Source organism: Opisthocomus hoazin, chromosome 14 (assembly GCF_030867145.1).
Source record: "Opisthocomus hoazin isolate bOpiHoa1 chromosome 14, bOpiHoa1.hap1, whole genome shotgun sequence".
NCBI classification, from domain to species: domain Eukaryota; kingdom Metazoa; phylum Chordata; class Aves; order Opisthocomiformes; family Opisthocomidae; genus Opisthocomus; species Opisthocomus hoazin.
This window is the reverse complement of record NC_134427.1, coordinates 14,808,053-14,821,863: the sequence shown is the minus strand read 5'-3', so window position 1 is coordinate 14,821,863 and position 13,811 is coordinate 14,808,053. Positions and strand designations below refer to the sequence as shown.

General features: G+C 41.7%; 1 protein-coding gene across 4 annotated transcripts in view; it reads right to left on the bottom strand.

Moving 5' to 3' along the window:
* AFF2 (ALF transcription elongation factor 2) overlaps positions 1-13,811 on the bottom strand; it is a 353,085-nt gene that overhangs the window by 94,753 nt on the left and 244,521 nt on the right. For all 4 annotated transcript variants that reach the window (XR_012765473.1, XR_012765474.1, XM_075435219.1 and 1 more), the window contains exon 8: positions 3,231-3,282. Coding sequence is in view for 2 of the 4 variants with exons in the window: in XM_075435219.1 (XP_075291334.1) it covers positions 3,231-3,282 (52 nt within the window). In the remaining 2 variants the exon portion in view is untranslated. The remainder of the gene's footprint in view (positions 1-3,230; positions 3,283-13,811) is intronic.

Here is a 13,811-nt window from a genome sequence, read left to right as displayed (position 1 = left end):
GAATAAATACCTTCCACAGACTTCACCCTGGTAGTTTTCATCTTCTCCAGAAATCAGGCTCAACTTCTTAATTACACGACTGAGTGAAGCTATCATGTATGTTGTGTTTCTCCTCAGCAGTGGGGAGAAAAAGGAGATGTTTAACACCTGAAAGAGCACAAGGTCCATAAACCCCTAAATAAATGCAACGCAGATCAGAAATCAGTGTGCTCGTTGATAGAGTGAGAGAGTAAGAAGAGCTTTGTTTCTTGCAGACAAGCTTCTAACAGTCTTCCACCATGACAAATGGATGACTGGTAGTCTCAGAAGACAGGCTGATAGATCAAACTCTTTCCACATACTATAGACATTCACTAAAAGTTGAGATCAAGGTGCATTTATGGATCAGTGTCCCTACCGCCCCTGCCATGAAAAGATTGAAGGGTCCCTACCAATTCTCAAAGGACAAATCCTAGGGCTCCCTACCGACCACTGCTCTCAAAGAACTTCAATTTCCTTGAAATATGAGTAGAGATAAAGATAACAAACTTGATTTTTACATACTATATTTTTTTTAATAAAAATGAGTAAGTGTCAGCTCATGCTTCACATTGGCTGCAAGCCTATAGCAAAAAAAAAAATCAGAAGGACTGTAAAGAGAATGATTCGGTTTCCTTACAGCAATGTTGCATAGACTGTCAGAATGGTTTTGAGCAGAGAGTTTTAATCTTTTCTCTCCCTGTCAGGATGAGCACATGTGTACAGCTGAATTGCAACGGTCATTTGACTGCAAAATCTTCATGTTAAGAAAAAAAAAACCAGTATTTTTCTAACCTTGGGCTCCACAGCTGACCTTTCAACATCGTAAAATTCACATATTGCAATTGCCTTGCTCTGTCCCTCATGAAGATTTAATATACTTTGTGGAAAAAATATTCTGCAGTCAAAAAGCATTGTGGTTACTCTGTTGATATTTATATGTCTGACCAGTTTCTTTCCATTTCCCATCCCTTCTCTTCAAAGAGATAGAGCAGAAGCTGCTAAAGTGTGAAGGCATTGCCAGTGCAATGGGTGAGTGATGCAGCAGAGCCATGCTGCTCAGCTTTGCAAGGCCTTTAGTCTGGGATGCAGTGTGTGACAAAAATCTAAAGGACAGACACATACAGCCATTCATTCAGGAAACCTAAAAAGCTGTGGGATTCTTTCCTATAATGTGTATAACTGTCTACACCCTCTGCCTGTAATACAAATAAAAGAGATGCAGCCATACATATGTGGGGTACATAGGAAAGGTGAAGGTTTCCCTTGAAGTGCAGGGCACTTAAGAAATATGCTCAGCATGCTTCCTGTCCAGAGAGTTCATTTACTTTTGACGTGACTGGAAGCGTTCATGTTTGGAATCCCTAAACATTCAGACCATAATCTGTTTCTTAAGAAGATATTTGGGAGAGCTTAAGAGATCTGAATCTATTCTAATGACTTAGAGGGAGATGAAGCTCACACTGCCAAAAGGAAAAACCTTTTCTATGTACTATAAAATTTTGAGAAACTACATGAACGGTCCTTATTGTGCTCTCTTGCTGTCTGCAGCTTACGCTGTGAATGGTATTACTGGAAAGTCACATGGAGTTTCGGTGCAGTCTGAGGCTTCCTACAGCTCAGGCATACCACCACCAGACAAGGACTCAGGCTGCAGCCCCTGAACTGGGAGCAACGTGACACTGCTCAGGAGCATGACGCTGCCTTTGGGTAAGAGGCACACACATACCACATGACAGCAATGTTGTTTTGAGAGCTATCAGTACTCCACTGTGCACTGTAGGTGTAACCATGTCTTTGCTGCTTGGGATTAACATAAGAGATGACACCTTATCAAGTCGGTGAGGGCTTTTCATTTGATGTTAGCAAACGCTGGTTCAGGCATTTGCTTCTTCATTCTGCACTGATACATGACTTCACCTTAGCAATGTAAATTATGTAAATTTGGAAGAATTCTACTTAAGTCACTAGAAAACTAATACTGTAGGAAAATAAAAGTAACTCCAACCTTACAATGTATTTCCATTTCTATATTTTGGGCATCTCAGTATCACAATGTCATTTTACAGGACTATTTGGGCACGTTTCCAACAGATCAGGAAATCTGCTGGTTTCATAAGCCACCTTGTTTCTACAACAGCGCATTGCACAAGTACAGGCTTTTGAGCCTTTGGCTTCAGATGAGAGCGCAAGCCTATCTGGGTGCTCAAAAATACTGACTTGTATGATTAAGGGGTCAACTGACACCAGAAGGTAAGTTTTTCCTGGCATGAACCTAAAGGAAGGATTAGGTAGGTCAAAGGAGAACATTTAGGTGGCTTAAAAATAAGTAAGAAAGAAAGATTGACTTCTAATTAACGTTTCTCAGGTTGAACAGATGATCTTCTGCTGAATCACTACATCACCTTCCTCTCTATTGCAGACATTTACACATTTGAACCTATGGCAAATATAAAGCAACATGAGGGATGAATTTAACTCAAAGACTTTTTTTTTCTCATAAGAATGTTGAGAATATGAATTTCACCACCCTTACTTCCCAGCATTATCCATAAATATTTATAAAGTGGAAAGGATAGAGAATGACATGAGCCAGTTTTCTGAAAATGGTTCTTCATTAATGTCCCACATAGGTTGAGAGACTTCCAGTATTGATTTACAGCTACACACTGAGGATTCCCCTTCTCACAAATGGGAATCACTGGATTACCTACTATGGACTCCCTTACTCACTGACGGCAACAAAACTTATGGACCCAATCTTCTTGGATGCAGTTGTGATAATGGTCTGATGTGATCATTTTACACCCACTTCCAAAAAGGTCATCGATTTCAGAAACTGATTGCAAAACAAGTGGAGGCTGTTTCACTGTTAGTTAGGTACAATGGAGGACAGAAACTGAGAACATGTAAGCTGTCTCTGGGTGACGCCATGTGTGGTCTCTTACTCCAAGGACAGCAAGTCATGTTTTGGGTTAGTTTAAACCACTTCACAAAGTTAATTCAGAAAAACTGGTAAAATCCACTCCTTTTTAGGAGTACGTTTCCTCCCACAGAAGTTCTATGCACAAGCAAGATTTATGCTAATGGATTCTGCAGCACCCCAAAATGCTTTTGATGCAAATATAGTAAACCAACATGCAATCACATTCAACCGACGAAACAACCTTGTCAGATTATATGGTCTATGCATTTATCTCAGATGTATTTACCTGGTCATTGTCATCTTCATCACTGCTGAGTTTCAGATCATCCTCAAGCATTCTGAAAAAAAAGACAGTACAGAATTACATTTAATGAATTAACTTCATATACAATGGGCTGAATCTACCCTTCAGCAAAGTCAAGGAAAATCTGCCTTTCAGTTCAACAACAGCAAAATCAGTTCTGTGATAAATAAACTGATGAATACTCCCTGTATGTACGTATTAGTCCTTCTGTGTGGTGCTAGGTAAGAACAAATGACTTTCAGACTCATCCATCATGAAGTTTGGCATTCAGCTCTTCTTCCATATCCTTGTTTATTTGCACATTGTCTCACAGTGATTAGTCCATATACACCTATGTGTATTTCTAAATCAGACACTGGAAGGAAATTTCAGCTCTGAAACTGTTAAAAAACAAGGAGTCCTCCATGTTTCATTCCTGATCTAGGGCACCACTGATCTTCTTCGAGGCTGATACCAATCCCCACCTTAGCAAGAAGAGGAGGACCTTGTTCGAGGTTTGATGGGGCCTCACAGCTGCCAGTATCTAAAGGCAGAGCAAACCTTTCCAAGCTCAAAAACTGCTAATTCATATCCCCACTTTATTTTATTTTTTTTTTTAATACAGGGAAATCTCACAGCACTGCTCCCTGCTCTTGGTTAAAGGGGAAGGAAACTCCTAAAAGATGTGGCTGCCCCAGTGCCTCCTTCCTTTCCTTTGGCAGAAGAAAGAGTTGAATAATGCATTTTACTATATTAAAACTCCTCTTATATTACTTCCTTTTTTTTTTTAATCCAAGACTTGGATATGGCAAAACACATGGGGTAAGAAACCATATTATTTGCTGTTACACCTTGGCAGAAAAGGTCTCTTCTTTTAAGGTCTGTTTACCTAGAGACACATGACTAGCAGGCACCAAACACACTCCCGTGCAGCTTCCCATATATTCACACTTTTATCTGGTGGTCCTCGTCAGAGCTGATATTCCTTTGGGCACAATTCTGCCTCACATGACTCTTTTCCCCTTGACAAATTCTCTTATCACAGGATGACGTATGAATGAATCGGCACATATCACCCAGATCCGCTGTGACAGCCACTAAAATTGCTGAGCTTCCCTTCTCCCATGGCAGGAGGCTTGCAAATTGCAATTACTGTTTCTTTTCTGCCTTCATGGAGACTGAAGTCCATGATTTTTTATTGTTAGCCTTTAAATAACTGTAGCAATCAATGGATGTGCTGTTAGGAAGATTTTTTTTTGTTTGAAGACTACCTGTAAATCATGGAAACCTCCTGGTATACGGAATTTTAAAGAGGGGACAATAATCCCAATGTGGAAATATCAGAAGGTTTGAAGCCCTGCTGGTGCTCTTAGAAAGAGAAAGTGCAAGGAGATCTTTAAACTGGTTTGTAAGTCATCTGTCTTTTGGAGACCTCTGTTGTTGTGCAGCTCAGTGGTTACAAAATATCTGGACAAATAACTACTAGTCATTAAGATATTGATAAATGGCAGATACCTTCCTGTAATATGTGAACCCACAAAAGTAAGACTGTAGTATGGATAAAGAACCTTCTAAAAGTAAGAATTTGCAGTGGGTTAACCGTGGCTGGACACCAGGTGCCCACCAAGCCGCTCGGTCACTCCCCCTTCTCAGCTGGACAGGGGAGAGAAAAATAAAACAAAAGGCTCATGGGTCAAGATAGGGACAGGGAGATCACTCACCAACTACCATCACCGGCAAAACAGACTCAATTTGGGGAAATTAATTTAATTTATTACCAATCAAATTAGAGTAGGATAATGAGAAGTAAAACTAAATCTTAAAGCACCTTCCCTCAACTCTCCCTTCTTCCCAGGTTTAACTTTACTTCAGATTTTCTCTACCTCCTCACCCCGAGTGGCACAGGGGGACAGGCAATGGGGGTTGTGGTCAGTTCATCACACATTGTCTCTGCCGCTCCTTCCTCCTCACTCTTCCCCTGTTCGAGTGTGGGGTCCCTCCCATGCGAGACAGCCCTCCACCAATTACTCCAGCCTGGGTCCTTCCCACGGGCTGCAGTTCTGCACAAACTGCCCCAGCGTGGGTCCCTTCCATGGGGTGCAGTCCCTCAGGAACTGGCTGCTCCACCGTGGGTCTCCCACGGTCCCACAGGTTCTGCCAGCAAACCTGCTCCAGCGTGGGCTCCCCACAGGGTCACAGCCTCCTTCGGGCACCCCCTGCTCCGGCGTGGGGTCCTCCCCGGGCTGTGGCTGGGGATCTGCTCCACTGTGGACCTCCATGGCTGCAGGGACAGCCTGCCTCACCATGGTCTGCTCCATGGGCTGAAGGGAACCTCTGCTACGGTGCCTGGAGCACCTTCCCCTCTCCTTCGGCACCGACCTGGGTGTCTGCAGAGTTGCTTCTCTCACATAGTCTCAATCCTCTCTCTTGGCTGTTGTGCAGCAGTTTTTTCTCCCTTCTTAAATCTGTTACCCCAGAGGCACTACCATCATTGCTGATGGACTCAGCCTTGGCCAGTGATGGGTCCGCCTTGGAGCCGCCTGGCATTGGCTCCATCGGACAAGGGGGAAGCTTCTGGCATTTTCTTACAGAAGCCACCTCTGCAGTCCCCCCCTGCTAACAAAACCTTGCCATGCAAACCCAGGACAGATTTTTTCAGGAAATATTAATCTTCAGCGGCCTGGACTTTGGTGATGAACAGGAACTTTTAATCTTGTTTATCTAGCAGACACATTCATTTGTTTCCCCAGTGTCATCACTTGCTGTGCTGTTCTCAACATATCGCTGCACCTCGATCTAGCCAGAGCCCCAAAGCGTTATCTGCAAGTCTCATTACACACCAGAAGGACAATATCCCCAGGAAACCGAGACCATCTTCATGCAGGACTGTATCATTCTGACTGTTAACTCTAATTCTATCCTACACTCCTACTTTTAAACCTACATCTCACTTTAATGTGTAAATTATCTACTGCTTTAAAGCAGCACTGCTAGATAATGCACTCTATTATTATTTTTTAATGCAGATCTAAGAGGACATAATGCAAAGGATCTTTTCATGAACAGAGCCCAAAAGGTGGCGGGTTTTTTATTGCCAGCTATTGCTTTTTTTCCACTGGTCACATGTTAAATTCTTTTTTGACATATCCTGGTAGAAATAAACCAAAAAGGACAAAGAAAATTCCATATTGGATAAATGGAAAGAACAAAGACGAAAACATAAAAAAGATAAATGAATACACTCACTAAACTAACCAAACAGCCATCTGAAATGGCTGATTAATAACTGTCCTCATATCCTCATACAGCCTATACCGCAGACAGTTTCTAGCAAGTACAGTAAGCGCAAGACATGTTTATTGAATATTGAAAAATATAAAATGGATATAAAACATGATTAGTAGGAAGGACAACTGTTAGAGTTGGTTTCAGATAAACTAAATTTGCAGGATTTATGATTTCCCTTCAAGAGACTAATGGATGTTTAGATGACTAAAGAGACGAAAAAAATTGGATTTTGGTATTTCTTTAGCAGGTCCAAGCTTATCACTTGGAGTATATAATTCTTCTTAGCCTCCTCTGCTAAATGAAGAATGTGTCATCCCATTCAGTTACAAAACTCAGAGGTTAAACAACTAAACCACACAGCTTCTAAAACGCATCACACTCTCCTGGCAGATGGAATAATTAAAGAGAAACCGAGTATGGTATCCACAATAAATATATGGTAGCCAGAGAAGCGAGGGAATAAATTAAAAATACACAGTTTGTGCAAACGAAAGTAGAATGCTGAAGAGTTCAAATAACCTGCTCCCAGAGAATATTGGTTGGAAGAGGTAATATTTTACAGAAAGCAGAAGACTAGATGCTCTTCCACAATTTTAAAATGTGCTTAATATTCTGAAGACATGGGTCACAGTAGCTTGTACTGTTTAATGTTTCTATTAACTCTCATTTATAAGCAAGTAGCATCTGATCACACTCAAAGCCCAATAAGGGCTTTTTAAGATTGCCAGCAACCTTAATCCAAGGTGACAATTTCACCACCATATCTACAGAGGTAACCCATTTCAGCTTAAGGCCCTGAGACAGAAGAGCCCTGTGTCTACAGCTCTCTCAGACACTGTCTGCATGGTTTGAACGTGAAATTAGGCCCTCCTGAATGAGAGTTCCCTGTAAATATGCATACAATCTATTCTGCTCTATATAACTCTTAACCTCAGAAACACCCAGACTGGAGATTACAGCGTGTATTTGTTATGAAGATCAGGCCAGTTATTAATAAAGGCCAATTTGGCGGACATGTTCAACTTACAATGAATACTGTCAATGAAGGCAAATCAAAGAGAAAACTGCCTGTATCAGAAAGCTATCTCCAGAGGTGTTATGAATTCATTTTATTTCCTACTCTTCTCTGACCCAGCTGACATGATTATTGAATATACATGTACTTGTTTGTCTTTTCATCCATAGCTAATGCGTAACACCACTTTAGGGAAAGAGTGGGATTAAGTAGGATTTTTTATTTCATTATTAGAGCAATGCCATTTACTGCAACAGTTGAAGTTGTGTCAGCACATTTATTATAATCTACAATTTTCAGAGGTTTATAATTTGGAATGTGAAATTATTGCAAAGCAGAAACGTTGGGACAAAGCAACACATTTATCTGTGGTGTAAGCAGGGGCAATCTCACTGACTGACTACAATACCCACTTCCTCCAGGGACGAACTGGCTCCCAAAGCGGATTGTTCCTACATTACAAACCTAACTAGACAAATGGCTGAATGAGGGCTTTATTAGGACGAGTTCTGTAGAAGTCTCACTAGAAATAGTAACAACTAAATATTATTTTTAGAAGACTTCAACTTGCACAAGGCCTCAGATGATGATGAGATGGACCAAAATCAAAATGAGCTATTTTTAAAACAGTTTATTATGATTTTGCCACAGCAAGCTAAATTTTTATATTTTCTCTTTGACTCTTCACACATTTTCCAAAAATATCATTAAAAAATTAAGCCATGATAATAAACCAATTTAAATATAATCAGAACCCCCCCTGTATCTGTTCTCTTAACAGACAATGTCAGAGATAACTCAAGTCCCATCATGGTTTCTGTTTCTCAGTCGGACAGAGTCCGTTTTATACCTTTTTCCTCTCTATGTTCAGCATGAGCCATGGAGCGCCTCTAGCCACTCCAAACAGTTGTTACAGCACGAATTACTCAGATAAAATATAAGTCTAGGCATGTATTTTTTATTGCTTCAGAGAAGTCATGAATAGTGAGAGGCCAAAGCTGCAGAGCAAGATGATCTAGGACCTGATGAGACTTTTGGGGTCACTGAAGTAGGTTTTCCCACCCACCAGTGCTGGGAGGAGAAAAGGCAGCAGAACCTCAACCCCGTTCTGGGGTCTGGGCTGAAACTTACTGGGGTGTCACCAAGCTCAGCTACATGCACACTGAAACTGGACGTGTAGCCCAAGCCCACCACTGAGTTCAGCAGGTGTTTGTGCACACCAGACCTGCTGGTTTGGGATCCTGTGCATAAGCAAGTGAGGATTTGATTCGGAGATGTGAGATATTCTCCTCCCTGAAAAAGCACCATCGTGATGTAACTCATTTTCAGACGTTTTTATAGAAGACACTGAACTTCTTAAAGGAGTGTTATCACAGCCCAACATCCTTTTTTTGTTTTCGTGTATAATGTATTTAAATGCTTTTTACAAGTGAATAAGGTCTGGGTTGCCAGCAAGCTTCTGAGAATGCTATGCATTTCTGTCTGCTCTGGTTGTGTAGGGCTATGATGGGAGTACACTGTGTTTATAATAACATGCCAGAGGTTTGGTGAGAGAGCTTCATCAAGGAGGAGGTGCTTAAAAGACAGCCTAAATAGGATCCAGGTTCTGCATTTCTAATTTGCTCTGGGATCAGTTCACTGCTGCACTGGAACTCCACTCAGACGTAAAAAAAGCGTTGTGGGAATAAAAAGGATGGAGAAAAGGGAAGTGGGGATTGCAAGCAGACAGCGAAGGGAATACTGGGCAATTCCCTAATCCTGAGCTGCCCAGAAAATTAGCTCACTCATGTCAAACTATGTTTGTACAAAATGCATATCCCATCTGGGTCATATCACAACAAACACAAGTGTTGCTTCTGCAGGAAGGAGGACAGGCAAAGGCGTTCACCAGACATACAGAAATGACATTCTTTTCTTGCCAGGTTTCTGTTTGGCAAAATGGGAATATATTTATAAGATTCCTGCTTTTCAAACTATTTAGCCCATTTGTTTTTGTAAACCTGTAACATTGTCCTTGCAACTTCAATGGGCAAACAATGCTTCTGTCCCACTAGTGGGGTAGGACATATCGCTTATTTTTGGCTGAAAAGGCAAGGATGAAACTGTGCCTAGCGAAACAAAAGACACAGCAAAGTGCTGATAACAAGAAGCAGTGGCTGGTACGGGAAGCATACAGAGGATGTGGGTGTTCTCCAAGGAAAGAGTTCCCTCCTGCTTCAACCTTCCACTGACATAAAAGGACAATATTAAATGGTGGGCTGTGTGATTTAGATCGGAGTAGCATGTGCTACAACTAGTTATTCTGTTCCATATTAAAGAGAGACCTTAGACTGTTACAGCAAATTTCATCCGTGATACTTAATAAGACTTAAATCCAGAACAGGCAGGAATCAAATAAATGTCTCTGAGGTGAGAAAAGGAGTACATTACCATCCTGAGCTACGAAGCCCTTGTCGCACTCTCGTTTGCAGCAATACCTATGTGGAGGAAACACTGTCCATGCAAATAGTGACTACCACAGAGATACCACCTTTTCTATCCGTGAACTTTCATGGAAGTGAGGCCATCAGTTCAACACAATCTATGCCAGTTTACCCTACGGACTTTAGATCGAACTTGTTTTTCATTTTCCTAGTGCATTTCTCTGCAGTATAAAGACTTCTCTGAGAGAGGTAACTCAAAAGGTATGATGCAAATGACAAACTGTATAATGGAATTCAGATGTATTTTGAGAAAGTGTTGCACATACTGGAGCAAAATTTTGTCATTTATCAAGGGGGAAGAAGGGGGCCTACGTGTGTGAAAACATCTAACAATAGATTTCCCCCGAGAAGTTTATAATACAGTGGACCAAAAAAATGGGGAAATGAAAATAAATGGTTGAGTAATTCCAAAGGAAAAGAGATCTTTTGTTTTAAAACATCCCATCGATAAATCTTGAAACCTGATATTCATTCTTTTGCTGAAATGTGCAAGTCATCTTTAAAATATTTCCTCTGAGATATTGTAAGAGTTACAGTAAAAGAAAATCTCAGAAGATTAAATGGAATTTACAAGCACCATTTACCTTAATAGTCAGGGACACTTGTCCAGGAATTTTATATGTACTTAAATACAGTTTATTAATTTTTCCTTCTCCTTGTCCACCATTTTCTTTCATTACATTCTTGTCAATGATGAGGTCAGTCTGACAAACTCTTCCTCACAGGAGTAACTTCTACCCATTTGAGTAGTTTGAGTGGCCTGAACAGGACTAATTTGCTTAAGGACAGATCAAGTCCTCGGCCTCTGGCCTGATATTGCCTCTCCTTAGAAACAACTGAAGTCAGGTTTCGCTTCTTCACTGCAAAAAAGCCTGTGAGCTACAGAGGTACCTGGTCTCTTCCCCGCCGCAGAAGGCGGCACACATTAGCCTTGTAACACGGTCAGCCTCCCTTCGGCCCAGCTGAGGGAGAAAGACGGCTTGCTAAGAAACACTCCATTTTTTGTTGTCACACTCAGCCTGCCTTAGTGTTCCTGGCACCATATCAGTAATTAGTGTAATTACAGCTGGTGAGAGAGAAGTAACCCCTGTGGTTATCTATTAGGTACCTCACAATCAGAGAGTGCACTTCATTACTCATCTCTCCGTATCATCTCTTAATTTCAAAAGGATTAAGCAAAATTAATTCTTTCAGTAGAAGAATTTCTTTATCTAGCCATCCATTAATCTCTCTATATAAAGAGCTCTTCAAGGCAACTAAAATATTAAGTTACTCCTAAGTGCATTATAACTACTGCTCTGTTGACAGGCATTGTGTTTTTCATTAAAGCTGAGACAAGAAGTTTGGGAGCAGGGAGAAACCTACTGCCAAATTTTATCTGTAGATTATAAGCGTAGATGGAAATCTGTATGTTTAGCATGAATAATACTATAGCATACCCAATGACTTTACATCCACATTTAAGTCCAATCCTGCTCCCAAAGAACACTTCCAACAGAGTGTGAGCAGAATTGGGTCAAAATATTTTACCAGCAGTTTAAATAGTCAAAAAAAGCAGCATCTTTTTGTTTCTAGCTGGTGAGTTGATATTTTTGTCTTAATAACACTAACACCACTGTTTATGCCTTCTGTCTAGCAAAGCACAACCTCTGTTACACTGTGTCTCCCTCACTGCTCCGTGACTCCGCAGTACAACACACCTCTCTGCTTGGCAAGGCCTGAGAATGATGTATCACTGAAGAAAACGGGAAAAAGTAAAGAAAGAGAGGAGACAGAGACAAGAACAAAGAAAAGTATGGGTCCAGGAAAAATACAGGGAGGGAATAATAATAGTTTCTAAAAATACCATTGTAAAAATTCTATTCTTCAAGATTTTGAAGAATAAAAATGAGGACCCCACATTTTTTAGTGTGCCAAATTCTGCCAGTGTGCACAAAGCTTTTACTATTTTCACTTTGATCAACTGCAACAGCTGATATAATTTTGAGTTCTGCTATTTATCAAGAGCAATATATAGTCCAAGAGCCATTTCTGTGATACATACTCATTTCCAATACATGCCACATGAAAAACACCTGCTTACTGCAACCATATTTGATTAAAACTGTCTCCTAGCCAGAGGACCAGTATTTTCTCTGGTAAAAAAGCCTTCCGTTGGCATATTTACACACAAAGGCTTTGGGAACTTAGCACACAGTTAAACAATGATTGATAATTCTATAGCAACTTGCAAAGGTGACTTCAAAAAATCATACCAGAAAATATATTAAAAAGAGTTGTTCAATAGGGAACAAATAACATAGGACTGCCTCATCTATCCAATGTTCTACAGTGCATATGGAAGGACATTAATTTTATTCATTGATTACATTATTTTATCCCTTTTTTAATCTGGTAGCAAAGTGAGTCCTTCAAGGAGTTGTTTGATGAGCTGTCAGTACCAACATGACATTCACAAATCTTCCTCTGTGTACTGCTTTCCCCTTGCATAGACCAACCTCACAGAATCACAGAATCACAGAATCACAGAATCACAGAATGGTAGGGGTTGGAAGGGACCTCTGTGGGTCATCTAGTCCAACCCTCCTGCCAAAGCAGGGTCACCTACAGCAGGCTGCACAGGACCTTGTCCAGGCGGGTCTTGAATATCTCCAGAGAAGGACACTCCACAACCTTCCTGGGCAGCCTGTTCCAGTGCTCCGTCACCCTCAGAGGGAAGAAGTTCTTCCTCATGTTCAGACAGAACTTCCCGTGCCTCAGTTTGTGCCCATTGCCCCTTGTCCTGTCACTGGGCACCACTGAAAAGAGCTTGGCCCCATCTTCCTAACACCCACCCTTCAGATATTTGTAAGTATATACTAGGTCCCCTCGCAGCCTTCTCTTCTTCAGGCTGAACAAGCCCAGCTCCCTCAGCCTCTCCTCGTAGGAGAGATGCTCCAGTCCCCTCACCATCCTCGTAGCCTTCTGCTGGACTCTCTCCAGTAGCTCTTCATCTTTCTTGAAGTGGGGAGCCCAGAACTGGACACAGTACTCCAGATGAGGCCTCACCAGGGCAGTGTAGAGGGGAAGGAGAACCTCCCTCGACCTGCTGGCCACACTCTTCTTGATGCACCCCAGGATCCCATTGGCTTTCTTGGCAGCCATGGCACGCTGCTGGCTCATGGTAAACCTGTCGTCCACCAGGACACCCAGGTCCCTCTCCACAGAGCTGCTCTCCAGCAGGTCCACCCCAAGCCTGTACTGGTGCATGAGGTTGTTCCTCCCCAGGTGCAGGACCCTGCATTTGCCTTTGTTGAACCTCATCAGGTTCCTCTCTGCCCAACTTTCCAGCCTGTCCAGGTCATGCTGAACGGCAGCACAGCCTTCCGGTGTGTCTACCACACCTCCCAGTTTGGTGTCATCAGCAAACTTGCTGAGGGTACATTCTAACTCTTCATCCAGGTCGTTGATGAAGAGTAGAGTATCTGAAGCGTATCTGAAGAGTAGAGTTCTTTTGTCCCTGCAGATTGGAAATGAGTTGTGTCTGGTAAATCTTATGTTTCAGTAACCTGGTGTGGAATGGAAGTAGCTTTTTTGTTCATTAAAACCTTTATACTGATGCATTTTTGCACCTCTTTCTGCCATTTGAACTATTTGCCTCTAATTCCAAACTGCTGTCTGCAAAGTTCAGTGTCATGAAGAGAGACTGCACTTCAGTGTCAGCAACAAGAATGCCACTGAGTCCTCAAGGTGCTTTACAGAGGCAGTACGGACCGAGATGAACTCTGCCCCTCTCCAGCATGGGTATTAGGACTGTGT